This window comes from Chrysoperla carnea, chromosome 2 (genome assembly GCF_905475395.1).
Source record: "Chrysoperla carnea chromosome 2, inChrCarn1.1, whole genome shotgun sequence".
NCBI lineage: Eukaryota > Metazoa > Arthropoda > Insecta > Neuroptera > Chrysopidae > Chrysoperla > Chrysoperla carnea.
Window position 1 is genome coordinate 29,710,545 of NC_058338.1, and position 27,486 is coordinate 29,738,030.

At 28.5% G+C, this 27,486-nt stretch overlaps 1 protein-coding gene across 1 annotated transcript; it reads left to right on the forward strand.

Annotated features, from left to right (window-relative positions):
* The first annotated feature begins 1,150 nt into the window (after window positions 1–1,150).
* LOC123292615 (parapinopsin-like) lies at window positions 1,151–27,486 on the forward strand. Its single transcript, XM_044873328.1, has 6 exons — window positions 1,151–1,330; window positions 5,918–6,077; window positions 9,568–9,766; window positions 17,914–18,046; window positions 22,547–22,783; window positions 27,097–27,486. The coding sequence occupies exons 1-6, from the start codon at window positions 1,151–1,153 to the stop codon at window positions 27,484–27,486; spliced, it is 1,299 nt and encodes a 432-aa protein (XP_044729263.1).

Here is a 27,486-nt window from a genome sequence, read left to right on the forward strand (position 1 = left end):
CTGGTAGAGTTTATATTTATTCCGGAAATCATTTATAAGCTTCATGTTATGAATTGCTAATAATCTCTAAAAGGCTTGAAACAAATAGAAATATATTTTGTTACATATAATAAATAAGAAGCAATGCCTCAAATAAGTAAAACAGTTTTGGGACAGTATTACTGAAATTGCAATAGGTTTTAAACATGTACGGAATTCTAGTTTTATTTTAACCATAGTAAAATGATTTATCCAATACAAGTATTGAATCTGATTTGTATACAAATCATAACTTACAGTTTGTTTGAAATCAAACATGTTAAACCTTCTCTTATTTATCGGCTGCAAGTCAAGAAAACAAATTGATGTTTATATTATCACTTTTTATTATAATACATTACATCAAATTTATTTTTATTTAAACTGCACATTTCAATAAATCAACTCATAAACAAATAGAAAAATGTGAATAAAATACAAGGCGGTAGAAAATTCGAATCGAGATCTTTAGCTTTACATCCTCAGCTAAACGCTCCTTCCATCTCAGTCACCACTGCTCCTTTGATATGTCTCAGTTTCTGCGTGGACATTAATTTACACAGCAGTTGTGTAATGTTATTTTTCAATGGTTTTCTATGTTTTCAAATAATGTAATATTATATTTAGCTCACACGCGGGATAGGAGCTTCCGTAGGAAGTAAAGCCGAGCGCTGTAGACGCAGTGTTTTCTGAAGGTTTTTAGGTTGACGAATATGTGCGTCGAGTTTATTTAAACTACTGCCAGTTTAACTTTATACGACACTTCCTATCCCGCGAAAGTACTAAATATAAATTATGCCCAAAGTGCACAGTCACGGTTTTTTACCATCACAAAGTCAGCATTTCACAAAAAACAAAATGCATACAAATTGTGTTATAATTTATATATTTTTATCCACAGAGATACCAAAAAAATTAAACAAGGAATAAAAAATGAAAATTTTTGTTATGTGCAGAGTTTTAAAAATAATTTTAGTGTTTATAAATTTTTGGTGAAAATTTTGTAAATATTTAACAGTACATGTTCTAATGTATAATATAAACATAATTAATAATGTTAAAACAAGACAGTGTTTTGTAAGTGTTAATATAATTATAATAGTGAATTAATTACCTAGTGTTTACCATAATAATGACAACGGAATCATCGAATATAAATGATGTGATTAATAATACATCACGAACTGACGATCATCCATTATTAATACATCCAAATGGATATATTGTAGCGGCTATAACATTATTTTTTATTGGATTTTTTGGATTTTTTCTAAATTTAATTGTTATTATAATTATGTTTAAGGATAAACAAGTAAGTAATTAAATTCCATTAAATATTTATTTAAATATATATTCCGAAATTTATACCTACAGCCTCGTATTCAACAGTCAAAATATTTTGTGTATATACATATCAGTTCAACAGGTACTATACTTTCTACCAAGAAGGTGTTCTATAAAGAATAGTAGAAAAGAACGCTAGTGAATTGAGCTTATCAAGATGAATGAAAAACCTTTTACCAAATTTCGATCGAGTGGGTACTATCCGAGAAAATTTAACAAATCAATTAATAAAGAATCAATAAGTTTATCCAATTACAGAGCACTTACATACAGGCGGTAAATTTTATATTATACACATTGTAGTGTCACCCTTTGAATCCTCCGTGAAAAGCGGTAATAGGATGAAAGTGAAAGTTTTCAAATGCGCTATTGCGGTTCAAAATTCGATGATTGTTCACAGGGATACGGCTGTTTGAAGTTTTGGCAAAATTCTGTGTAAAAAAATTAAAAACTTTTATAGGGTATAAATGTACAATCTATAGAAAACGTCAAACTTTGGATTCTGGTTGTATATTTAGTAATTTACTGTTAGTAGGTCATAATAAGGGAAGGTTTTAATGATTCAATAGAAAGATACTATAAACTCATTTAAAATATCAAAACGCTAAAGGGAATTTTACGCTGAAAAAAAATTAGTTTTTGATAATGAGAAAAATGGTAATTTTGAACACACATATCTTCTCAACGAATTTACGTAATTCAAGTTAAAAGTGTTAGTTTGATGCAAAATTTTTTTATTTTAAAAGACAGAAGTTTCCAGGTACATTTTGTTTTTTTTTTTTTTTTTTTTTTGTTTCCAGGCAAATATACAATTATCATATTATTTATAAAGAAAGGACCCCGCAATATTAAATAGGAAAATAGCTTTTTTTGAAACTTTTTCTTACCCACCCTAAAATGTTCCTTTGATCAGTCTGATCTAATATGACTATGAAAATGGCTTTCTGTGAAACCTTTTATAGCCACCACAAAAATTCTTCAAATCGTTTTGATCCAAAAATCTCACGGCCACAAAACTTTTTAAAGAGTAGTTTTCGAGCAACAAGCGATCAAAGCTACACATATATTATATTCAGAGTACCCTTATGACTAAGAAAATGGCTTTCTGGGACACTTTTGCAAACCGCCACCAAAATGTTCTTCAGATTGTTCTGCTCTTACTGCCACATTTTCCTAGTCATATAGGTAACTAGCTGTGAACTACCCGCTTTGCTGGGCAACATTCCCACTTTCACCCCTCCCCCCATATTCCATATCCTTTTCTAGGTTACTATCTATCACCTAACTAAATTTCATCAAAATCCGTTCAGCCGTTTAGGCATGATAGAGCAAAACTCCCAGCAAAAACCATAAAAAAATCACTAACTCAATTCAGTTTTCTGCCTACTTCCTACCCCCTAAGTACGATGACGTGATCATTTTGATTTTATATCCGTTTTTAGGTAACCATCTATTACCTTACTAAATTTCATCAAAATCTGTTCAGCCGTTTAGACGTGAAAGAGCAAAAGTCCCAACAAAAACGACTAAAAATCACTAACTCAATTTAGTTATCTGCCTACTGCCTACCCCCTAAGAACGATGGCGTGATTATTTATAGCCTATGACCATTTCTAGGCTATCATCTATCACCATACCAAATTTCATCAAAATCCGTTCAGCCGTTTAGGCGTGAAAGAGTAACAGACAGACAGACAGACAGAGTTACTTTCGCATTTATAATATTAGTATGGATATAGGTACAATAAATATAATATATGATTAGCTTTGATAGCCTGAAGCTCAGAGACTACTCTTTAAAAATTTTTTAGGTCATGAGAGCTTTTGATCAAAATGATCCAAAGCATATTTAAGGGTGGATTAGAAAAAATTTGACAGAAAGCCATTTTCCTATCTAATATTGCGGGGTTCTTAAAATATCAAGAGAGAACATAATTTTGCCTAGCTTGATAAATGCATGATATTTATTCTAATGCATTTATGTTATGTACGTAGGTCATACATTGTATAAATTATATAACTGACTGACATCTAATTAGTTTCCTTCTTAGAAAATATGTTAGATTAGTGTATATGTATGCTTGCGGACAATAAAATTGTAGCACACGTTAAACTATGTGTATTTATCAACAACCAAATAAATATGAGATATTGATTGTGTTGCAATTTTTGGCATATCTGGGTTCATTTTTTTTTTTTTTTTTTTTTTTGCCAAAATGGTTGCCACCAAACTAACAAAGATTCGATCAACTCTGCAGTTGTTTATTCCCTAATAAACAATTGAAAAAAATTAATTTAAATTGAATGGAAAAGACAATAGGTATCTTCATGACTCTTACAATTTACTTTCTGTTACTTTATTCAAATTTCGTTATATTTTCATTTTAAAGCATCGAAAACTGATGAGTAAATTTTAACTGCACAGATAATTGGACCTTAAATCACAACCAAACATATTTTGGGATTTCGTAGCAATATTCTCTCCCATTGGCATCACTTACTACGATAATTTCATTTTTATTTATATATATTTATTTTTGTATACCCTGTATATATGTACCAAATATATATCAAGGTATACTCATTTAAGACCCAAGGTAATATAGTTCATTTTTGGTATAGATGTTCATTATAAAATCACCTAATTAGTCCATTTCCGGTTGTCCGTTCGTCTGTCCGTCTGTGGACACGATAACTTAAAAACAAAACGAGATATCAAGCAGAAATTTGAGGGTGCTCGGAACGTAAAAAGTGAGGCTAAGTTCGTAAATGAGCATAATAGGTAAATTGTTTCGTGTAAACTGTTGAGAATTACAAATAAAAATTTTATACCTTAAAATGTTCCTTATAAAAAAATAAACAATTGTTTGAAAATTTTGGTCGAAAATATCACTGTTTTTAAAGTGTAAAAACTTTGTATTCTTTATAAAACTATTTGCTGATGCGATATCAGTGTAATGACAGATGCAAATTTTTGATTATATAATACATTTATTTGTGCAATGTAAAGAATATATGTTAATATTTCACACCAGACTTGTTAAATAATTTTTCTATTACAAAGCCAGCAAACGCAAAAAAAAATGCCAACACATGTACAACAAAACTTATGAAACTATGATTTTATATAAACGATTTGCTGTGACAGTCCAACTTAGAATTTATAGTTGACACACAAAACTGCACAGTTCTGTAATTTTGAAATATGAAAAATGCAACTCAAGGGATTTATCGAATAATAAGATTTTGCTATTTTGCTATGCATCATCGTAAAATATTATAGCATATATTATTTGCAATGCATGCATACGATATTTAATCGCTATAGCTTTATTAGTCCAGCAAGTATTGATGTATATATACAAGCACAGGACATTTTCAAACCAAAATGTTTCCTTTCAACATTCTATACCGGTTCCTACTTGATCGAATCAGAGTTGTCCTAAATTCTATTTACATACATAAAATAAAAACACTCAAAAAATATCTAATATTGTATCTGTGTGTTTAAATACAGAAATAAAATAAAATAATCAACATAGCTTGTCTGAATTAGTTGATTTAGTCATCATCAGTCTAGTTTATTGTAGAATATGCATATTGGTATAATATAGTTGTGGGAACGGTTGTATCTATGTACAATGTAGCATACATATCCTACTTATTCTCCTTCGTTTTTTATTATTATTATTTCTTAATTTATTTAATAATACAATACTATCCTTCAAAATTTTATTGAACTGGGATTCGATATAGTTATTTACTTTTTATTAATATTATATCAATTTATTTTGTTAATTATCTCACAAAGTATAATTATCTCAGATCCCAAATTGGTAAATAACTTTTTCCTTCGTCTTCATGAGCTCATTCTGAAGGCCAACGATCTTCAGTCAATAACAGAACGACCTGTATAAATGAAAGAATAATTAATCTAAAGTATATTTTTAGTAATTTTTTTTTAAATCAATAATCCCGTTTTGTTATTAATTATTGATAAAAAAGAGTTATATTTTTGAATAAAAAAACGGTAGTGATTTTCTCATTTCTTTGTGCGGTGGCGTTGCTTAAACGATATGCTAACGTCACTGGCGTTTGAATTTATATTTTAGAAAAACCATTTTCAATTGTAAAGTTTAATATAAAATAAATTTATTTTCCTTAGTAATTTTTAATAACTTTCTCTTTAATTTGTTTTTTAATTATCTTTCTGATAAATAACAAAAAAAAAGCGTCCCCAAATTCTTCCCTAAAAAAGAAGACCACACTGACAAGATGTTCAATAAGACGCGGCCTTCCAAGACATAAAGAACGCATATACAAAGTTTTAATGGTAACGTAATCAGAAAATTTAACAGATTTAAAGGTCTCTAATGTCAAAAACTACATTTGACTTTTGGTTTGTGGGTATATGATATCAAATGATATAACAAAATCAATTTCGTAAACGAGAAATAAATTTTATATAGGTTGGGATTTGGCATCTTTTTTCTGTAAAATTTTCCTGTTATGTAATGATAGTAATAGTTTAAAATTGTATTTTTTATATTTCTAGTTATGGACACCGCTCAATATTATATTATTTAACTTGGTATGCAGTGATCTATCAGTAGCTGTTCTTGGAAATCCATTTACACTGGCGTCAGCGATTGCTACACACTGGTTATTTGGTTCTTTAATGTGTACAATGTATGGATTTATTATGTCACTTTTTGGTAAGTAGGTGATTTTCTTTTTTTATATTTACATACTTATTGCATACATATAAAATGCTTTGTCCGGAATGACTGACTGACTGATCAACGCACAGTCAAAACCGCTGATTGTAGAGACCCGAAGTGTGTGTTCTTTCTATGACGTAGGCATCCGATAAGAAATAATTTAAAAAGAAAATTTTGCCCTTAAGGGGGTGAAAACGGGAACAAAGTTTGTATGGCACAACGTGATTTTTTGGTCTATTTAGTATAATATTAACTGATTTTATTAAGATCCACAGCAACGCGTGGATGGGCCAGCCCGTACTTAATGATACTTTTTTTTTCAATAGTACTTAAATGTTAGTCATCGGAAATAGCATAAGGGCTTTGTTGGTATCAATATAGCAAAATTTGTTAGGAATATATAGCAAAATTATTGAAATACTTTGTAAGAAGGTGGTATATTCCGTGTTCTGTATTTCTGAAATTTTTTGTTATGGAAATCAGTCTCAATTAATATATCTTAAATCGATATCCAATTTTTGTGAAATAATATTTATGCCGAACAAGTCATGAAAAAACTTTTTTTCGGGAAGGCATATAATAATTTCAAATTTATAAACAAGGAAAATTATATATGCCTTATATTTCTTATATAATAAGCATGCCAATTATTATTTAAATCTTGGGCAGTTCATAATACTTAAACTTTTATACTTCCTTTTTCAACGTCACTTTTTCAACCCATTGACCTGTTACAACCATCCAGAACCACCAACGGAGTTACAAAACACTTTTTTTAGAAAATGTACTTTTCGGTCACCCCCAAAGCATAACGGGAAAATTGGGCTTCCTACTTTGTCCAGTAAGACTTTTTGGACATCTATTTAAAAAAAAAGCTACGAACATCATACAAACAAGAATTTATGAAATCAATGCTTATTTTATATTCTTGAACAAATGTCTAATGTCGACAGTCAATTTCGTTTTTCTCATATACCTTGAAAGTAATTTATTTATTTTATAGAGTAATATAAAAGGGAAATTTTAAATTTCACGTGCCATATTGCAGTGTTTATTTATTATTTTGCATTTTATTTATACCTACAGACTGACTATCTGAACATTAAGATTTGATAAGTTTCTTTTATGAATAATTTCATAGCTTGAAATATTAAAATAATTTTTTCATATTCAGTTGAATCTTCCAAAATAATTCCATAAAAATTTTTATTGTAACAAATATTTTATTTACATTCGTTCCTAAATAAGAAATTTTATGTTTTATCTACATTTCACGGACCAGTTAGTTTCTACTTAATTTTGCCCAATCTTGTTTTTTTTTCACGGATCAAGAAAAAAATGTGCCTAGTAGTATTTACGAGGGCACTTTTAAGGTCAAACTATGTTCAACTTTGTTTTTTATATGGAAGTGATTATCCTAAATGAGAAATTTTATATGAACAACATTTCACGAACCAGTCATTATATTCTCTATATATGAAATATATAAACCAAGTTTAGTCCCAAGTTTGTAACGTTTAAAAATATTGATGCTACAAACAAAATTTTGGTATATGTGTTCATAAAATCACCTAATTAGTCCGTAAGCATGATAAGTCTAAAACGAAAAGAGATTTCAATCTGAAATTTTTATAGCGTCGTGTTATTTAAACACGACTGTGGCTTAGAGTATCTTAGAGTGACTATCTTTCTTTACTTTCATGACGTAAAAAAAAAACGACTGCGTAATCAACCATGTCTTTACATGGTATTTCAACAATTACTTTTGTCAATTGTTTGTTTTCACTTTTTTTCTACTAAAATTTGTCCATACTTGTTTTTAAGGGATCAAGAAAAAAAATGAGTATAGTTTTATTTATCGAGGGCACTTTCAAGGTGAAACAAACAAAATCAACCTTCGTTCTTTTCTCCTAAGTCAATTTTTGGAACCTGATTTTACGGGTTTTTAAGTTATTTAAGCTAGTATTGAAAATTTTTTGTGATCAAATAAAAAGAAGGTTTTTCAATAAAAATAAGAATTCGTATATAAAAAATTATTATTTTTCTTAGAAAGGTAGAAACTTTTCATCATAAAAGTACCTGAAATGAAGTAGGTATCATAAATTAAGATCTAGAAAATAATCAGCAGGTAAAAGATGCGTTTTTGCCTCAAATAACCAGAATCTTCCACTAAAACTTTTTTTTTTTTCATTCCTTCAAAAAAGAAGAGAAAAGATTCTTGAAAAGGCTCATATTTTACCGTTTTATGATATTCTAAACCGATTTTTAAAAATCATTCTGTAAACATAATCTACGTCACTCAAAGTCGAAATTTTGTAATGGAGATGCAAAAATTTTATGACAGAATTGACGATTATTATATTGTCCTACATACTCATTTTCTGAGATTCATTTAAGATAATTATTCAAAACTATAACATCGCTCAATGCAACCCATCAACGTGTTACATACAACGTGAAATATATCTAGTATAAAATTATTCGAGTGTAGGTAAATGTACACAAACTTCTGCTATTGCAATTTCAATATAAATTTTTGTGTATGAAGGTACCTAATTTCCATCAAAAATTATATTTTTTAAAACCTAAAGCATTTTTGTTTGGTTATCATTAAAAACTACGCTTCTAAAATCATTTAAAAAACCATTTCATAAACAAGGTTCACAAATGACGGGTTTGATAGCCCCAATTTCATTACTAATTTAAACATGCATGCATGTCGGATAGTAGAGTGATAAACGAAATTGTGTGACTTTTATGTTCACAAAATATAAAATTTAGTGTTCCGTAAAAATATTTTTTGAATAATGATTTTAAAAGCTCATTGATTAGTTAGAGATGAAATGTTTACAACAGAATCGTATCCGAAAGGTCGAAACATTAACAATGTAGTTTATAATTCTAAATATGTATGATAAATTAATTTCTTTTGTATAAGATTTTTTGAGTTAGCATGTAAGGAAACAAATTTGTGCTAAAAAATATCGGATAAATAAATGTTTTTTGGAATTTGATGAAAATCGGTGGATGGGGTAATTTTGAGCCAAAAAGTATAAAAATCAGGTTAACTTAATGATTAGATGCAGAGTTTCTGAGATATCGATGGATTTTAGTCCATAGTTTAGACATCTGTAATTTATGGTAGTGTAAAATGACCACTTTGACAGAAATCTGTAATTAATGGTAAAGTCAAATTAAATTAATTACAAATTTGTTTTTTTTATTAATATATCTTTATAATTTATAGCTCATGTGTTATTCCGATGTATGAGCTATATTGCTGTACAGTTTCATTAAAAACCGTTCGCTAGTCTTAGCGTGAAAGCGTAACAAAGAAACAAACAAACAAACATGCTCACTATCGCATTTATAATATATAGAGATTATACATATATAGTGTACAAAAAACACAACAATAAAATATCTATTCGACATTCTACGATAAACTCTTACTCCCTCTGAATGAAATTTTTTTTTGTTTCAGGAATAACATCAATAACTACATTAACGGTATTATCGTTTGAACGCTACTTAATGGTGTCTCGACCAATGCAAGCTCAACGATATTTAAATAGACGAAGTGCTGTGTTTAGTGTAATTGCCATATGGCTTTATTCACTTGCCTTAACTACTCCACCATTATTTGGATGGGGTGAATATGTACATGAAGCTGCTAATATAAGGTAAGTTTTCTATAATAATAGCATGCAAAATGTAGATCTGAAGAGTTTAGTAGACTGCTAAGTCCATTGGACTTTCGTTATCTCAAATCCATTTATGAAAAAGGAGTACCTAGAGGGGAGGTATCGATAAGGCCACATGTCCGTCCCATAAAAGCGAAAAAAAAATGCAAACGGTTTGATGTTTTTATTAAATATTCTGAAAGAAAACTGTGTTACCTAATGAAAGAATATATTTAAGAAAAAAACTACAACTAATATTACTTGTAAGACGCCAAAATTTACATCAACTGTAACTTTTGCTCCAAATGTTACATATTCGGAACAGGAATTCTGCCCAAAAATTACTCTGATCTCGTCTCGTTCTCATATCGCAAACATAAAACGTAGGAAAATGATTTCCATTTTTAAACGAGATTCTTGGACTCGTACAATACGATTTTGACCTACTCCGTTATTTGTTTAACAGTTTGGTTTCGATTTTGACTTGAATACTAATCATACCTATAATTACAAACATTTAAGAAAATGGAAAATCATCTTTTATCAATTATTATTTTTCATGTGAGTACTAAAAGATGAAATTTTCAAAAGTCTTAACACAAAGTAAATATTTTGTTTGATATTATACACATAAACATGCTGCCATGCTGTCTCTATTACACAACATATAGTTTGCTTTCCCTAAAATAACATAAACATGTATAATATTTATTAACCAGCGTGATACCCACCCGCTTCGCTGGGTTTAAAAGTAAAGATCACTTATCCCATTTCCATAATACAAAAAATAATGGTAGGGATTGATTTACACCGATAAAATATATGTTTCTATTGTTTTAAATGAAAAATAGTCATAATTCATTGAGTATATCAGAAAAGATGGCCGTGAAATGTTTTATATTGACTATTTTTACAGAAATCTGTAATTTATGGTAATGTCAAATTAAATTAAACTTTTTAATTTTTTTTAAATATATCTTTATAAATTTTAACTCATGTGTTATTCTGATGTATGAGCTATATAATTGTTTAGTTTCATTCAAATCCATTCATTAGTTTTTGCGTGAAAGCGTAACAAACAAATAAACAAACTTCCTTACTTTCTCATTTATAATATATAGGGATTACTACGTAAGTATAATGAAATACTTGACATATACATCTATAATGAAAGTAGATGATATATCTGTTAAAATCAAATTCCATTAGGAATTATCATGCATGAGTGATTAAAAAAATAAGTGATTTCTCATTAATTATTACAGAACTACTTACTCTTTAGTTTATACGATATAATAAATAAACCAAATTATTAACTATCAATAGGAATATATTTTTTATGTTTTCACCATTGGTAGGTAATATGTACTGAGAATTTTAATTAGGAAAGTGCATTTATATTTTGTAACGTAACAAGTTTAATATTAATTTAATAAGTAAATAATGCTTTCCTAGAATTTAACACGGTAAATTAAATAGATGAGAGATCCAATCTCTGTTTTCTATTTTCATTTTCGAGATATAGATACTGTTTTATTTACCAAAAACATATTTCCTCTTTAATAATATTTAAGAGTTAATCTACTGTAATTAGGTTTAATTTATATTAGGTTTTAGGTTTAATTTATTTAGAAATGTATCTATGATATTATTCATGTCCATAAGATTTTAGATAGACATTAATGCGTAATAAAAGTTTTATCATTGCATGAAAGCAAAATTATACAGCCAGCTGTCACAAATTCGTCCTTAAGAAATTTAATTATCTTCAATAAAGGTTATTCGTTTTTGGCCTCCAGTACACGATTATGGCGGTACTTACCGCCCTACAAATTTGTAAGGATTTAGTGTTTTACATTCAGTATGTGTTACTGAATCTATTAAAAAATTCCTATAATTTATTGCACTATGGACAAGAGTAGCAGATTTCTCTGTCAATTGTATTATTTGTATACAAAATTTAGTAAACAAACAAAAAGAATAATATGTTGTATCTATATACAAAATCTAACGAAATAATGAAGGATGTATAATATTATTGTAAAATTTTCTGTATTTAAAACAACTCGCAAAGACTTCTCGGCGATTGAATTTCATCTAACATCCTTCACGTTTCCAAAATATCCTAGCACAAATAATGTCTTACTGCATTGAAGTTATTCTCTTTTCTTACATACTTTCTTAATATACAGGGTGGCTTTTTAACTTTATGATTTCGTGTTTAGATAAAACACACTTCTTCATATTCTACGGCTTTTCTTAAGAAACAACAGCTCTCGTATAAGAAATCGATGAAAATCTGTTACTTTTTTACTCATTTTGCTCAGATCGCAAAAAATATGTTATGGCTATTTTTTCCTCTATAAAATACGAATCATCTACAAAAAGGGTAGGGTTACATTTGAAAAAATGAAGTTGATCACCATTTTACCTTTCTTTTTTGCAAATGTCAAGTTAAAATAGCACACTGTATTTATTTTTATTTTTTTTAATAGTATATGTATTAGATAACCCAATCAAAGTTTAACGTAATAATATCCAATTCAATGGCAACGTGAATTTAGAAATTATGATTGTATCTGTTTTTGTATATGCTCAAAGGAAGGTTTGTAGGACGGTTTTTTATTGCAGCATCAAAAAAAGTGAATGTGATACACCGTTTCATAATAAACGAAATAACATACTTTTCATAAGTAAATATTACCAATATCATTCATCATATAACTTCCATAACGAAAATATAAAATATGTTTGAAAAACAAGAAGTTTTAATACAGTCAATAAGCCGAAAAATGTGTGGATAGAAACTTTTTGTAACGTATTTTTAGGTCGTAGAGGGTATAGAGCCTCAGCGGGGGCATTTGTGGCCTAAAATTATTTTGAAAGCTTAGGCCAAAATGGCTCGATTTTCGAAAGACGTGATCAGCGTGCAATCCAACATTGGATTCGTGATCAGCGACCAAAAATTCATTTTAGAGCATAGTTTGGACGATAAATACCTAGTTTGGTTTTTTTGTGCCAAAAACTGTAATTTTCGGTAAAATATGGCACAAATTTCGGAATATGTGACAGATTTCTTGTAATATAACATCCGATTCAAATTCAGCGACCGAAAATACCTTCTAAATGAAAATTTTACGCCAAAACACGTTTACCTATTAACATGCAGCTTCGCTGTATTATAAAGAGAAACACAGAAATTTCTAACATTTTAGCCTTGAAAATTCTTTAATAAGAAATTTGATATTAAAACTTACAAAGCAATACTATTATAAACTAATACCATTGTCAAATAATGATGAATGATATTGATATGCTTGAAAAGGCTTCTTTTTAAACAATACTTTTTGGCACAAATGCCATTGTGAAAAATTTTTTAGATCTATCAATTACTGTTCATTTTTCTCTTTGAAACAGATTTATTATTTTTGATATGAGATATAACTGGTCTAACCTTCAGGAAAATTTAAAAAACATATATCTTCACAAAAAATATTATTTATTTATCATTCATTTTCATATTTTAGTTTTTTTTTTTTCATTTCTACAAAATAATGTAATTTTATACATGTTTCGTCGGTTTTTTTTTTGTATTTGAATTTAAATTGAAGGTAATAAAATCATTATACAAAGACAAAAAAAAAAACAAGTGAAAACAAACAATTGACTGAGTTAATTGTTGAAATACCATGTATAGATAGTGTTAATTTTTCTGTCACTTTACACATATATACATGTCACACATATATAACTGATATTCTCATATAAAACATAATATACAATTTGCGCTCTCACGGGTAAACAGTGATGTTTACGAAAAAATGTTTCAAACAAAAGCTGTATCTCTAACGGTTTACAAGATGTTTCCTATGGACCCAATTGTTATATGTTGCTTCTTTACGAACTTGACCTAACTTTTTACGTCCTAAGCACGCTATCAAAATTTCAGCTTAATATCTCTTTTCGCTTTTGAGAAATCGTGATGACAGACGGACAGGCGACAGACGACAAATAGACAGACATTCGTAAATGGATTAGTTAGGTGATTTTATGAACACCTATATCAAAATTTTGTTCATAGTATGAATATTTTTAAGCGTTACAAACTTGGGACTAAACTTAGTATACCTTGGTATATTTCATATACATGGTAGAACAACAAAAACAAAAATCAGAAAACAAATAATAAAATAAAAATACTAAACAAAAACTGTAATGTATATTTCGAATTTTTCTATAACGTTTGTGGATAATATTTCGTTATGTATCAGTGTATGTCAACGTTCTGTCAATATAATTATAATTTTGCGGTATACTCTTCTTTGCGGTATACTACTTGATTATAGGATATGTACACTCGATAAAAAAATTTGAACTGATTGGAAATGGAATAGATAAAATAATAATTTTATATTTTTAAAATATACCTACTCCATTGTCACATAAAATATAACTCATAGTAGCCTCTCACATAAAATATCACTCCGCTAATAAGTACATATCAAGGATGTATTAAATATTTCTTAAAAACTTAGCAATTTGCTTTAAATCTATTAAATAAATTTGAATTGTAACTGAAAATTTAATTTTCAAAAGCATGGAATCCTCTTACCGAATACTCTTACCGAGCACCTCACGCTTTTTAACTTTATATTTGACATTAAAATATTAATAATTTTCGATCCGTTTGAAAATGTGGTACTTATATTAAAAATAATTTTTTATTTAAAATTTTTTTAATAAAAAAACATATGTTATTGCCATACAAGATTAAGATTAAATTACTATACAAGATATTTGTCAATATTTAGTTTACGCTGTATGTATCATATTAAAAATCATCAATTATAATCGAGAGACCATGATGTATATTAATATCGTATACATGATTAAAAGTAAACAAAAACAAAAAGTAATACCAATATAGTTGAATGTTAATAATTTTAGTTGGATGTTTTTACTTCCCTGAAACAAAGTGTACCCCTAATGCAGATATGAAACATTGGTTAGTTAAAATAAGGATCAATTATTTGTTTACAAAACCAAAATGATGTACATATTTTTCATATATCGATGACATAGATATTATTACATAGGTATAATTTTGGTTTTTTTTAGAGAATGATATTATGTTATTCAATCATAATCATGTGTCATTATATTTATCTCCACATTTGGTGTACCGTTTTCCGCCCATAATTTTCCTTAGTACTGATTTCGCCGTCATTTCTTTTTTCAATTCCCGTAAATAAAAATTTACTCGACAAAGTTGTATCATAAACATTGATAGTGCGGTCGGACGACACTGATGTTTAAAGTTGTAGACAAATTTTATTAAACAAACAAATATAATAAGAAAGTTAATGATGAAAATAAAAATTCGTAGAATTGAAAAAAATTGAATATTATGCCTTGGGCATATATGGCTCAGTTGGTTAAGTCGCTTGGCATGAATCCAAGAGACCTGGGTGAATTCTAGTTATGTTATATGTGAATTTTTTTCGATACTTTATAATGTTTATAATAAAATTTTGCAAAGAAAATTATTTTTTATTGAAATTTTTTATTGATATAGCTATCTCCTCCACCATCTTTGCTCGCTGCCAATACATAGTAGGGTAGAATATAGTAATTAAGGATGTATGAGCATGGTAGTGGGGGCACAAATTTAAAAATAGATATTTTCAATTTTGATGATAAATTTATATTATTACTCGACGATATAAGACGAAAAGTTAGAATAAAATTTTTCGATATCTGGCTTAATTTTCAAAATATCGAAAATTGAAAATTTTGTTTAATAATTTAGCTTTCGATATTTCGAAAACCAAGACACATATCGAAAAATTTTATTCTTATTTTTCGTCTACATTCATGAAGTTATAACAAAATTCATCATCAAAGTTGAAAATAAGATAAAAATAATTTCAACACTTAATCTACCCTGCTCTTACATCCCTTATATGGACGGTGACACTTAGTTTTTTTCTTTTCTAATTCATTGGTAATATGTTTACTTTCTATTAAAAAGTTTTTTTTTAAATTTGTTTTCATTCATTCCAAATGAAAATTATCAAAAACTTCCAAAATATGTCGTTTTTTGAGATTCCTCCATAAGAGCCAATGTATTTTATATCGATTTTTAATGACTTTTTTCTTAAAAATTTGCACGGTTACCTAAGCTGAAATTTTAACCACATATTCTTTGAATAAAAGACTACCTACAAACAAATTTTGAGCCTTTAAATCAAACATTGTTGTCATGCTCATACATCCTTAAGTGGCCAAATATAATTGAATGAATCGGTCTGTAATTTCTCTACAGATATTGCTATTTACTGCCCTGAATTTGTATTGATATGAGAGTAATTTATGAGAGTGTAGATAGACTAAAGAATGTTAATTTATGTGGTTTAGTTTGAAAATAAAATAAAAATGGAGTTATTTTGAAAAAAAATTTCAATTTTTAGTTTGCTACAGTATCATATTATTTTTAATACCGTACTCAACGTAAATTATTGGTTATTGATCAGTAACTTGTTACACCGTATTCTATTTTTAAACGTTACGCCAATTTTAAGGAGGTAAAGTTTCAAATACGCAAAGTGATGCAACTTGAATCAATATAATCTATCTTTAAGATATGATAATACGCATTAAATTCTACTGGGTTGGTGAAATATCTCTATAAGTAAGACAAATTTGCAGGTCCCTTGATGTCTTACTTATTCAGGTTTCACTGTAATTAAATTCTATAAAAAATATGTAGTGTTGAGGGAGGGATACCAAAGCTAAAAACAAAGACAATTTTCTTAAATTCTAGGTACTATTTCTCTCACCTACTGTATGATAAAGACACGACTTGCAAATTAGATTTGATAAAATTTGTTGCTCGGCCAAAATACTGCCGGAGTAATACTTCTATTGCTCCAATTAAAACAACTTTATAAATTCACTTCTTTTCGTTTTACAATTTCATCTCCTATTCTATATTTGTTTGTTATTCTCTCTCTACGTTTGGGCAGCCTATACATTATACATTTACTCTTTTGATGAAAAGAAACGAAACAATGAATTTTAATATGTTATATGTTAACAATTATTAAATGAATAATGTTTAAGAAATGTGTACATTGAAACAATTATTTATTTTGATAACAATAAATAAATTAAAATTCTACCGAAATTATGTGCAAAGAAAATTAATTTTAATATTATTATTAAAATCATAAAAAAACATGAATAACCATTAAAGGATGCATAAAAATTTCGAAATTACTACCTCGTTATAAAATGTCTCTGATATTCCAGATCATCGAGTTACCTGTAATGTAACATTATGTTACAAAATACAGAAATTGTTTTTGCTGGCTCTTGTGCTAGCTAGGTCTACTCTGCTCTCAACGAATACTTTTAAAAATTCCCGTTTAATGAAGTTAAAGCCAGATTTAAATTACAGCATGATTAGTATTGTAGTATTGTAATTGGCAGTACATAGTCGGTGTTGGACTGAAGTCGTATGAGTGACTCCTATAGTCCACTCGACTAACTTCCTCCAGAGGGGGAAAACATTAAAAAAGGGTCCTGTTAGCCTTATTCTTCGAACACGTACTACAGCTTATGCTGGAACGATCATTATCTCCATGGATAAATGATGTGTTTTATCCACTTTTCAGATGCTTTTTATTCTAATTCTTCTGAAAACTGTTACAGTTCTGAAATATGCGATTACGCGTCGAATAAGCTCAGTGTTAATGTCATAAATGGTTAATGCCATAACTGGTTCGCGAGATAATCGAGGCGAAAGAATCCGAACGAACATATGCACATACGTACACACACAGACATCACACTGAAAAGGTTTGATTCGGATATTGCGGCCTTGAAACCGCGGAAATATGTAAAATTGGAGATTTTCAAAATCGGTCCCATTACATTAACTTCCACTGAGAAATTAATAAACAAAAATGTCTGATTTAACTTTATGTCTACTTTATACTGTATTCATATACATAACATTTCCTTTGTTTTAAATAATCAATTTCCTTGAATGCATAGAAGTCATACTAAATTATTCATTTATTAATTAATGTTTTCTGTTTATATAAATTGAATTTCTTTTAATTGAATATTTTATTTTGTTCTAGTTGTTCCGTGAACTGGGAGTCTAGGACAGGCGGTAGTACATCTTATATTCTGTTTTTATTTACAATGGGACTAATACTTCCTGTTTCAATTATATCCTTTAGTTACATTAATATTATTAGTACTATGAGAAAAGTAAGTATATATTTACAGTACTATAAACATCTGTTATACTATAATTTTAATGTTACCATATACTAATGTAAAATATAAATACACATAGGGTAAAATGATATATAATTCACATTTACAAATAATATTATAGAAAAAGAGTGGACCGTTTTAATTTGTAGGGCAGTTCTAACATGAAATCACTTTCAATTCTGAAGCAATTCACCACATAGAACTCTTTATTTAAAATCAAGGTTTACATTTGTCCCACTCCCATTCATATAAAAGCTAGACCTAAACCAGCCTAGTAAATCGGTTAGAAATGCGGTTCTTATGTTTTTTTGCAGTGTTTAATCCGTATTTCAAATTTTTCTACTTGGAAAGTTTGCTTAAAAAGAAAAAAACTACAAAAGTTCAAATGTTCGTTTTTTTCTCAGTTTTTGCTTACATTTTGAAAACTACACGTTTTTGCTGCACAATATTTTTCTAAAAAAAAAAGCACTGGACACTTTTGATTTTGTTACAATTGTGATCGGCGCTGAAAAATATGAATTTTTTCGTGGAAACTACGAAAATTCATTGAAACACATATTGAAACATAAAATTTGACGGAAACTATAGAAACAACCACTCCTACCACGTGAACTATGTACATTAAACTAAGAAATTATTAATTAAATTGAAATTAAATTATAGGAATATTTTAAAATGACACATACACTATACCATGTATAAATTTCACCATCAGGTCCAGACCATTACCTTCCAAAAAATTAAGAAGAGAAAAAAATTATAATAATAATCTTCTTATTACGTGTTATCGTGAAAACAATCACAATTTTTCTTGTATGCTAATAGAAATATTAGCATGAAAAATAAATATTATTTTTTTGAAGAAAAACCAAGAAAAACTTGTTTAATTAAGGAATTAGAAAGACTTAGAGAATGATCTAAGATTGTAATCATTAATTGAAATTTTGAATTTCTCTCACTGAATTTGCACTTTTATTAATTAATTTTAAGTAATTAAAAAGATATTTATTACTAAAATAATGGTTTAGTTGAAATGTTGAAATGTCCAGCCAATAAAGTTACGGAAAAAAAATATTTAAGCCAACCTATTATACTTTTTTTTAAATGACATATATATTAATTTTTTGAGAATTTACTAGTTTTTTACCATTGAAATCAACAAAATGTGATCACAGAAAAATTGGTTTTTAACGGAAAAAAGTTAACAAAGTGTAAACAAAAAATTGAAAATGCATGAAATAAAGTCAAATTGTGGCACTATGGATATTGACGTCTACCCTTTTTTTAGAATTTAATTGTAAAACAAACAGCCTATGTTAACGAAAAAATAAAGTATCATTTTTATATAAACAATAAATTTTTATTAAAACACAAACAAAATATAGTGTAAAATATGAGACCATACTATTACAATTTATTAAAAAAAACTACATAATGTAGGTAAAATAATGTTACCATAGTACCATATAATAATATAGACTGGGTGTAGAATAAAAAGGAGGGTTAACAAATTTTGAAAATTTATACAGTTTTGATGGAAGGTAGTTCATCATTTTTTTTTTAAAATTTCGCATAAGAGCTTCCTACCAATATCTATTCACTGAAGCACTTGTGAAATATCCGTTCACTCTATCAAGCTTAATGCCTAAAATATCAAATAATGGACGTTTTCAGAAAACCCCATTGCACAATAGCTTTCAGATAATAAATCCAATTTAAACAATTAAATTATTAAAGCCCTATATAAAAAAACACATAGGACTTAATTGAGAAAACTCTAATTTGTTTCTTTGCAAATAAAAGACAATTTATTTCTTTATTCTAGTCTACATGGTAGCGACTTCCATTGAGAGGATGTCTACAAAATTTACTAAAAACCTGCAGTATAGTTCACTGAAAATTTTTTGGGAAGTTCAGTAGAAGATGGTTAGGTTATTTTGGCTGTCCACGAAGGGCACACTTAGGCTATAAAGCCCATTGTGTTACCATAAATGTGTTTTACCAACTTTCCGCTGATAATTTCATTATCCTCCTCAATTTCAGAGACTGAGTGCACCTCCTTCATGCATATACCATGCACTACACCAGCCCCTCACAACTATTACTTTAATAATTTTGTTGCGACGGCGGGAATCGAACCCGCTACCCTAAGCATACCGTGGTCAGAATTGGTTACGCCTTAACCAACTGAGCTAATAGGGCGAACCTAACTTAACTTCAGTAGTGGATACTGAATATCCTGAGAAAGTATTAGCTTTATACAGAACTATATTAGTTTCCGATGAATTTAAACTATATAAATTAAATCCGTTTCTAAAACCAATATTAATTTATCAGCAATATTTGCTGCAACATAGGCATTCAAATTTAGACGAATATTTATATAATAAAATTTGAATTTATATATACAATTATTTGTGTGGTTTTATGCAATTAGCCAATGGTAAATCCGTATATTTTTTCATAAATATGAAATTATTCAATGTAATGATAAATTATTATTATTGCAAATAGATTAAAGTATTGAAAATTATTTGGTTGGTTAATTATTAAAATGTGCCAAATGCATCTCGTACACGCATAAATCTCATTATACGTTAACCAGAATCGACTAACAAGAGCAAATCTTAAAAGATAACAAAGTGTGTTTTTAACCTCATATGATAACCAGCCACTTTTACATCCATTTTTACAACCATTAATAGCTTTTATTCCAAATATGGGGTATTTATTTTTAATTAGATGACGAAAAGTCACAACCTTTGACATTGTATGTCCCATATAGAAGAAATTTATTCGGTTGGTTGAACGGGGACATCGAGAGGCCTCTGAGGCTTTAAGAGAGCCAATTAAGAGGAGCGAGATAATTTTCAAGCAAATACTAGGCCTCCAGCACCATGAATGATACTGAAAATCATCAAATTTTGCTAAATATCGTATAACTTGACCAAATTTTGAAAAGTTCTGTTTCTGAAACGGGCTGAAACGAATTGTTATAAAATTCTACTTTGAATAACTTAACTTTAAATATCACCAACTTAACATAAAACATCAAACTAGTCCTCCAGGTTCGAAATCGATGAAATGAAAACTGAAAAAGGTCAAATATTTTTATATTATTTTTTAGAATGACCTAGCCGACTGCCGAGGTCGAAAACTTGAATTTAAAAGTGCGTTAACACTACAAACGACAAAAGACCAAATTTGATGCAACGCTCAATGTTTAATTTGACTGAATTATTAATTAGAGAATAATTTTTACAAAAAAGAAATATATTGAAATGAATATTTCTACATAAAACTGTTTTAAAATAGCTTTATTTAACTAGGAAAATTGTGCAGTAGAAATATTTTGCCGTAGAAAAATAAATAGTAGGAAATATTTTTCTACCTTACAATTTCTATTTCGTATTCACAACAAGATCATGTCATTTTATTAGAAAGACTCGTATTGCCTATTTATAACTATCTAAATATAGAATATAGCGAGTACCGCTTTAGAAATTTTACTAAAATAAACTTATATATGATCATTACTTACTATATATTCTAGGAATATATATGGCACGAGAATGATTTTTTATCGTTAAATAAATAATAGGTATGTACCTACTGTGAATATCAAACAAATATATGGCTTCTATATATTGACGAGAATGTTCTGCTTACAAACAGAGAGTTATGGTAACATCGGTCTCTTTATCTGAAAGTGAATTTATTTCATTTTACACGAATCAATTCCATTAATTTTATTCAAATAAAAAATTATACTACCTGAGTTAATTGTACTAAATGTACTATGTTTTTATCTACTACCCCGTAAAATCTAATCCGCCATTGAGTTTGAATACTTTCCGCATGGAAAACTTTTGCAGGATCCCGTTTAAAAAATGCTCCTGAACGTAAAAGTATAGGTTGAAAGTGGGTAACCGGTAGGATATTGCTTAAACTAATTTTTTTTTTAAATTAACAAAAAATATAGACTGAATCGCTTCGAAATTTAATAATATAATTGAGGTCGAAATAAACAAAAAACGTTCTGGGGCATATTTTCTCCTTTCCAGTTTTCGAGTAAAACATTCGTAAAATTTGAAAAAAACGCGAAAATTGAAAGACTCTTTTTCCAAATCACTTAAAATTCAGTCAGGCTTAAAACTTTTGGGAGTTGTTGCTGAGTAAGCTTTTTTCTACAAATACTTTTTAAAAAATTAATAATTATAATTAGAGCTTTATAGTCTCGAGAATTTCTAGACTTGTTTATTTGTCAATTCTATGAAATGTGGAAGCCTCCACACTTAAGTATTGTTAAAATCATCTCTGGTTTAACCTAAAACAAATGCCCAAATTTGTTTTGGCCCAACGATTAATTAAAAATAACACATAACCAACATCTGAATGCAACATTTAGCAAACAAATCAATATAATTGTAATTAAAACTTATAATTTTACTAAAACAAAAGTTTAATAATTTTTTTTTTCTGTTTTAACAGCAACAGAATAATCTACAAATGGGACGTGTACGGAAAGCAGAAAATCGTGTAGCAATGATGGTTGCCATTATGATTGTTGCATTTATATTTGCATGGACACCGTATGCAATATTTGCGTTGGTAATGCAATTTGGAGATTCTACAATGATAAGTCCTGGATTGGCGGTTATTCCTGCACTTGTTGCAAAAAGCAGCATATGTTATAATCCAATTATTTACGTGGGATTAAATTCACAGGTATTTGTTTTATGTTTACATGTAAATATTTTTTTAATAATTATAGACCGGTAGCTATTTTGCTTAAAGATTGCGTCGATCAAACCTCTAAAAAGCTCGATCGATTTTTATTATTTGAAAGATATTGATTAAAATTATTCAAGTGTGTTAAATTATAATCTTCAACAAAGTATAATTAAACTTTTCGAATTTTCAAGGGTTTTGTTGTTGTTTGTCATATTAAATCTCAAAAGGATAGATAAATCGTTTTGCTTATTTCCTGAATTTTTTTATATCTACGTGCTCAATGAATTTCTTTTAACACATGCGGTAAAGACTAAAAATCTATAATCATATAAACCAATTATTAATTGATATCTCTCAAATATAAACATTCTGGAGGGCATTCTCGGTTAGGTCGACAAAAATTTTTGTCAGTGGCCGCCAGTCTATTAGTTCGATATGTGCAATATACTGTGCAAAAATTATCCTGTGTATAGGTTTAATATTTAATTAATTTGATAACCTAGTCAATAACGCATAACAAGTATGTAACAATAAATCGATAAAAAATAATAATATTTTAATGCTTTAACATACACTTGCAGTAATTCCCGGTAATACTCTAGAAAAGCCCTCTAGATTCTGTGATATTTTTACAAAATGCGTTGTTATAACACGAATTTGAAAATCGATATAAAATAAAACATATTTTGAAGTTTTTCTTCTTAATAGGTTAATACTGATGTAATATTTTCATTAAATGCGTCTATAATAAAATATTCTTAAAAATTTTGAATCATTCTGCTTAGAAATCATTGTGTCAAGAACGTTTGAATAACGTAAAACCTGGATTATTACTTAAAGTATAAATTTTTACTTCCTTGACTTTCCACCGCTTTCCCCATTTTATTAAAAATAATTTGCACTACTCACTTCCGCCCTCGTCGAGATTGTGGTAGCAAACACTTTTATTATCAATGGAAAACTAAGGGATATCTTTCATCATAACCGAAATTCGGGGCAGTGTGATTCGAAAATTTATACAGGATAAGATTAAGGCTTGTTCATTTAACCTCAGGGTACACTTATTCAAGTTTATGCTGGAGTACACATTACAAATTCAGTATAATGATAAAATTAATTATTTTGATCTGGTTTATATTACAAATGAGAATGTATGTGAAATAAATTACTTAAATGTAATGTTAGTTGCCTGTTTGCGATCATATTATGTCACTCTAGAACAATAGAAGGTAATATTAATAACTTTTATAAATGAATCATGTCCAAATTATAAAATTACAGTATGGATCTCCTAAAAAACAAACAGTGATTGGGTCACCTATTCAAATGCAATAGTCCATTTTGAGAAAAAATTGCCTTTCAGTAAAAATCTTAAGAAACTTTACAAATAACTGAATCGTAAATTTATAAAAAAAAAATTGTTTTTACCGATTTAAAAAATTCTTGACTAATTAAAAAAATGTTTCTTAATCACAGAATATGTTTTTAGCCCCCGAATTTAAAAAAAAGGTGTTATAAGTTTGACCGCTATGTGTGTTTATCTGTCTGTGGCATCGTAGCGCCTAAACGGATGAACCGATTTTAATTTTTCTGGTTTCATTTGAAAGTTAATTTAACGGGGAGTATTCTTATATATTAATGCCTTAGCGAGATTAGTGTTTCGTACTCGAAAAAACTTAAAAATTGGCGATGATCTTCAATATCGATTTAGTTTGGAAAAAGCATGACATATAAATGGAAATGAATGACCTAATAAACCTGGCTCCGTTCATTTCGAAAATTGAAATGGTAAAATAATTAAGTAATTCAAAAGAACAAAGTCTACTCGCATATTTCTATTTCAATTAAAATATTTCCTAAAATTGGTCCCAAAAAATGATTGCTCTCTAAGTATTCTTTTCATCTCGTCTGATCTCTTTATGATCATCACTTTGATATTGATTTAAAGAGGAGTTTTTTTAAGTTTAAAGTGTTTATCTGCGCGTCTGTGTGTTTCGTAGCCCCTAAACGGTTGAACCGACTCGATTGAGAAGATTTTTAACCCCCAAACTAAAAAAAGGGGTGTTATAAGTTTGACTGCTATGTGTATAATAATAATAATAATAATTTTTTTGGTTTCGTTTCAAAGGTAATTTAATGGAAAGTGTTCTTATAAACGTTTCAAGTTTAAGGTTCCGTAACCGAAAAAAATGTCGGGGTTTTTTTTAAATTTTGTAAATTTCATTTGTTTAATATTTTGTTGTAATATACTAATTAAAAATTAATTATTAAGTCGACGAAAATTTTCTTTAATTGAAAGAACATAATTTTTAGCCAAATCATGCAAAAAAGAACGGAAAAACAATTTTTAGTCAAGTCAAGCGTTTTTTTTTTAGTGTAAGCTCAAGTTATAAAATTGAGCCACCCCATAGCTACTTTTAAGCAATTTATTGATTTTTTCAGACAATGAGTATTGTTCAAGGAATAAATAAAAAAAATTTTTAGATGTCAATTTCATAGAAAGAATATTGACATTTATTTGATTGTGAATTGACACAGTGACATTTCATACTAAATATGTTCACTTTTCTTTTGTTACAATAGCCTTAAACCATCTCTTTAACATTCATGAATCCTATGAATATCTCGATGATTGCTTAAATATACTTGAAGTTTTCTTCTTGAAAAATTTCTCTTCTCATTAAAATAAACGTCTTTTGTCTAAACACTCAACAATTTATTACTACTACTTATAGGCTGGGAGATGGTGCAAGATTTCAATCTATCATTATCTAGTAAATGCAACCGAAAGTACAGACATGTATAGGGTATGTAGTTGACGAACAACTCAAAACTCAGCTGGCAGACTGATGACAACCTTCGAAGTATTTTTTTTTTTTTAATTTTTTATTGACATCTGCAAATAAAAAATTTAAAAATAAAATACACTTTATTTGTGTCCTTCTAATGACCGAGTTATTTTGATCAGAGTGATTAAATACCAAGTTATTCATGGGTGTTCCCATGGAATAAGCAAAATTGCAATTCAATAGTGAATATGTACAATTGATTTAATGAGAAAGGTATTGGCCGGGTCCCCAAAATCCATAATAAACATAGCACACATAACACTTATATTTGCTTTCTTTTACTGTGTATATTCCGATGTCGTTTTGCGTACATATATACCTTTTATGAAATCCTAGAGAGGATTACGAAACAGATTAAAAACATATTTATATAGATTTTATATAATGCAGTATTTGACTATTATATTATTCAAAAACTTGATTTAAATACTAGAAAATTTACATAAATAAAAGCTCCAAGATACCAAACCAATATAGAAGTGTCGATACATATTCGATTTACATTGAAATTTGTTAAATTATGCAAACTTTAAATAATTCAATAGTTTCCTTGGGGGTTTTCCTTGAAAAAGTTTAGCCAATATACATATGTGTTCAAATGACTTTTCAAAATTTATTTTTATGTATGTTTACTTGCACTATTTTAAAAAGTTATTTTACCAATAAATTTTATAATTCATATTGGAGAAATAGACACTATTAATAGGTAGAGCATCGAATATCTGTTTTATATAAATGCGGCCTCACACGAAGTCGAACATTGGACTACAACGTACATGTGTAACTATTGAACATCAAATACGAGGGTTCATCAGCAGCAGATATGAACCCTTTGAATCTTACATTTTTGGTTTGAAGCATATTTCGGAATTGAAATAATTGCTGATCTTATTTGTATATGTGAACAGAAAAAGAACCTTATTCAGAATATTTTTGCTCCGGGCAGATACGAAGCCAAACAATTATACAACAACAAACGTAAGTAAATACCAAACAAAACATGTCACACAAACGTGAACAACACACAACTACGAAAATTAATGCAATCGCGTAATAAATACAATCTATTTGTATTACAAAATTATATACATACCATACCTTCGTCTTTGTGCCTGGCCACAACTCCAGTAGATGCAATCTAATACTTCACCGTTTCGCTTCAGTATGCATTTATTACATCTTATATAACAAGCATTAGTTGTAAAATATTGACTTGAAATAGCCGAAGGGCTTTTTATCACCAAAGCTGTCTTAAATATATTACAATATAGATTGGGGATCGACACAATACCTTGTCTATACTCAATATTAATGCATTGAGGAACCAATAATGGTATAATAGGTACAGTCATTCTGGGTAACATGGGCTATTGGTGTAATATTGAAATCAGTATCGACAAACACTTTCGGTTTTATTGTTCTGACATTGCATTTAATAATATTTTTGTTTGATTTCAGTTCCACTCAACATGGCGACATTTTTTCTCAAAAAATAGAAATGGTACATCAACTGATATTGGACGTAATCCAGCAACAAAAACCAATAGCAGAATGTTTTCTGGTGTATCAATGAACGAACCAACGGATCGCCGAAAACAATTTGCCAGTCTTAAAATTGTCTCATGCCAAGATAATCGATTTAATAGTGATTGTGGTAATAATAGACATTTACCAACTACAAAAACTACACAGTTACGTCAATTTTTCCCAAATAAAACCATTACAAAAAGTGCATCAATTATGTCATATAAAGCACGACGTTTATCAACAGTTTTCTTTAATGAAAAGGAATGTTTTATTGAAACTAGTTTAGTTAAAAAAAGTTCATCTCTAGAAACGATACAATAA

Bases quoted from the DNA above. Each gene is read 5' to 3' on its own strand.
- LOC123292615 (XM_044873328.1), top strand. From the start codon at position 1,151: ATGACAACGGAATCATCGAATATAAATGATGTGATTAATAATACATCA. The intron at 1,331-5,917 runs GTAAGTAATTAA...TTATATTTCTAG, and splicing joins TTATGTTTAAGGATAAACAA to TTATGGACACCGCTCAATAT. The intron at 6,078-9,567 runs GTAAGTAGGTGA...TTTTTGTTTCAG, and splicing joins ATTTATTATGTCACTTTTTG to GAATAACATCAATAACTACA.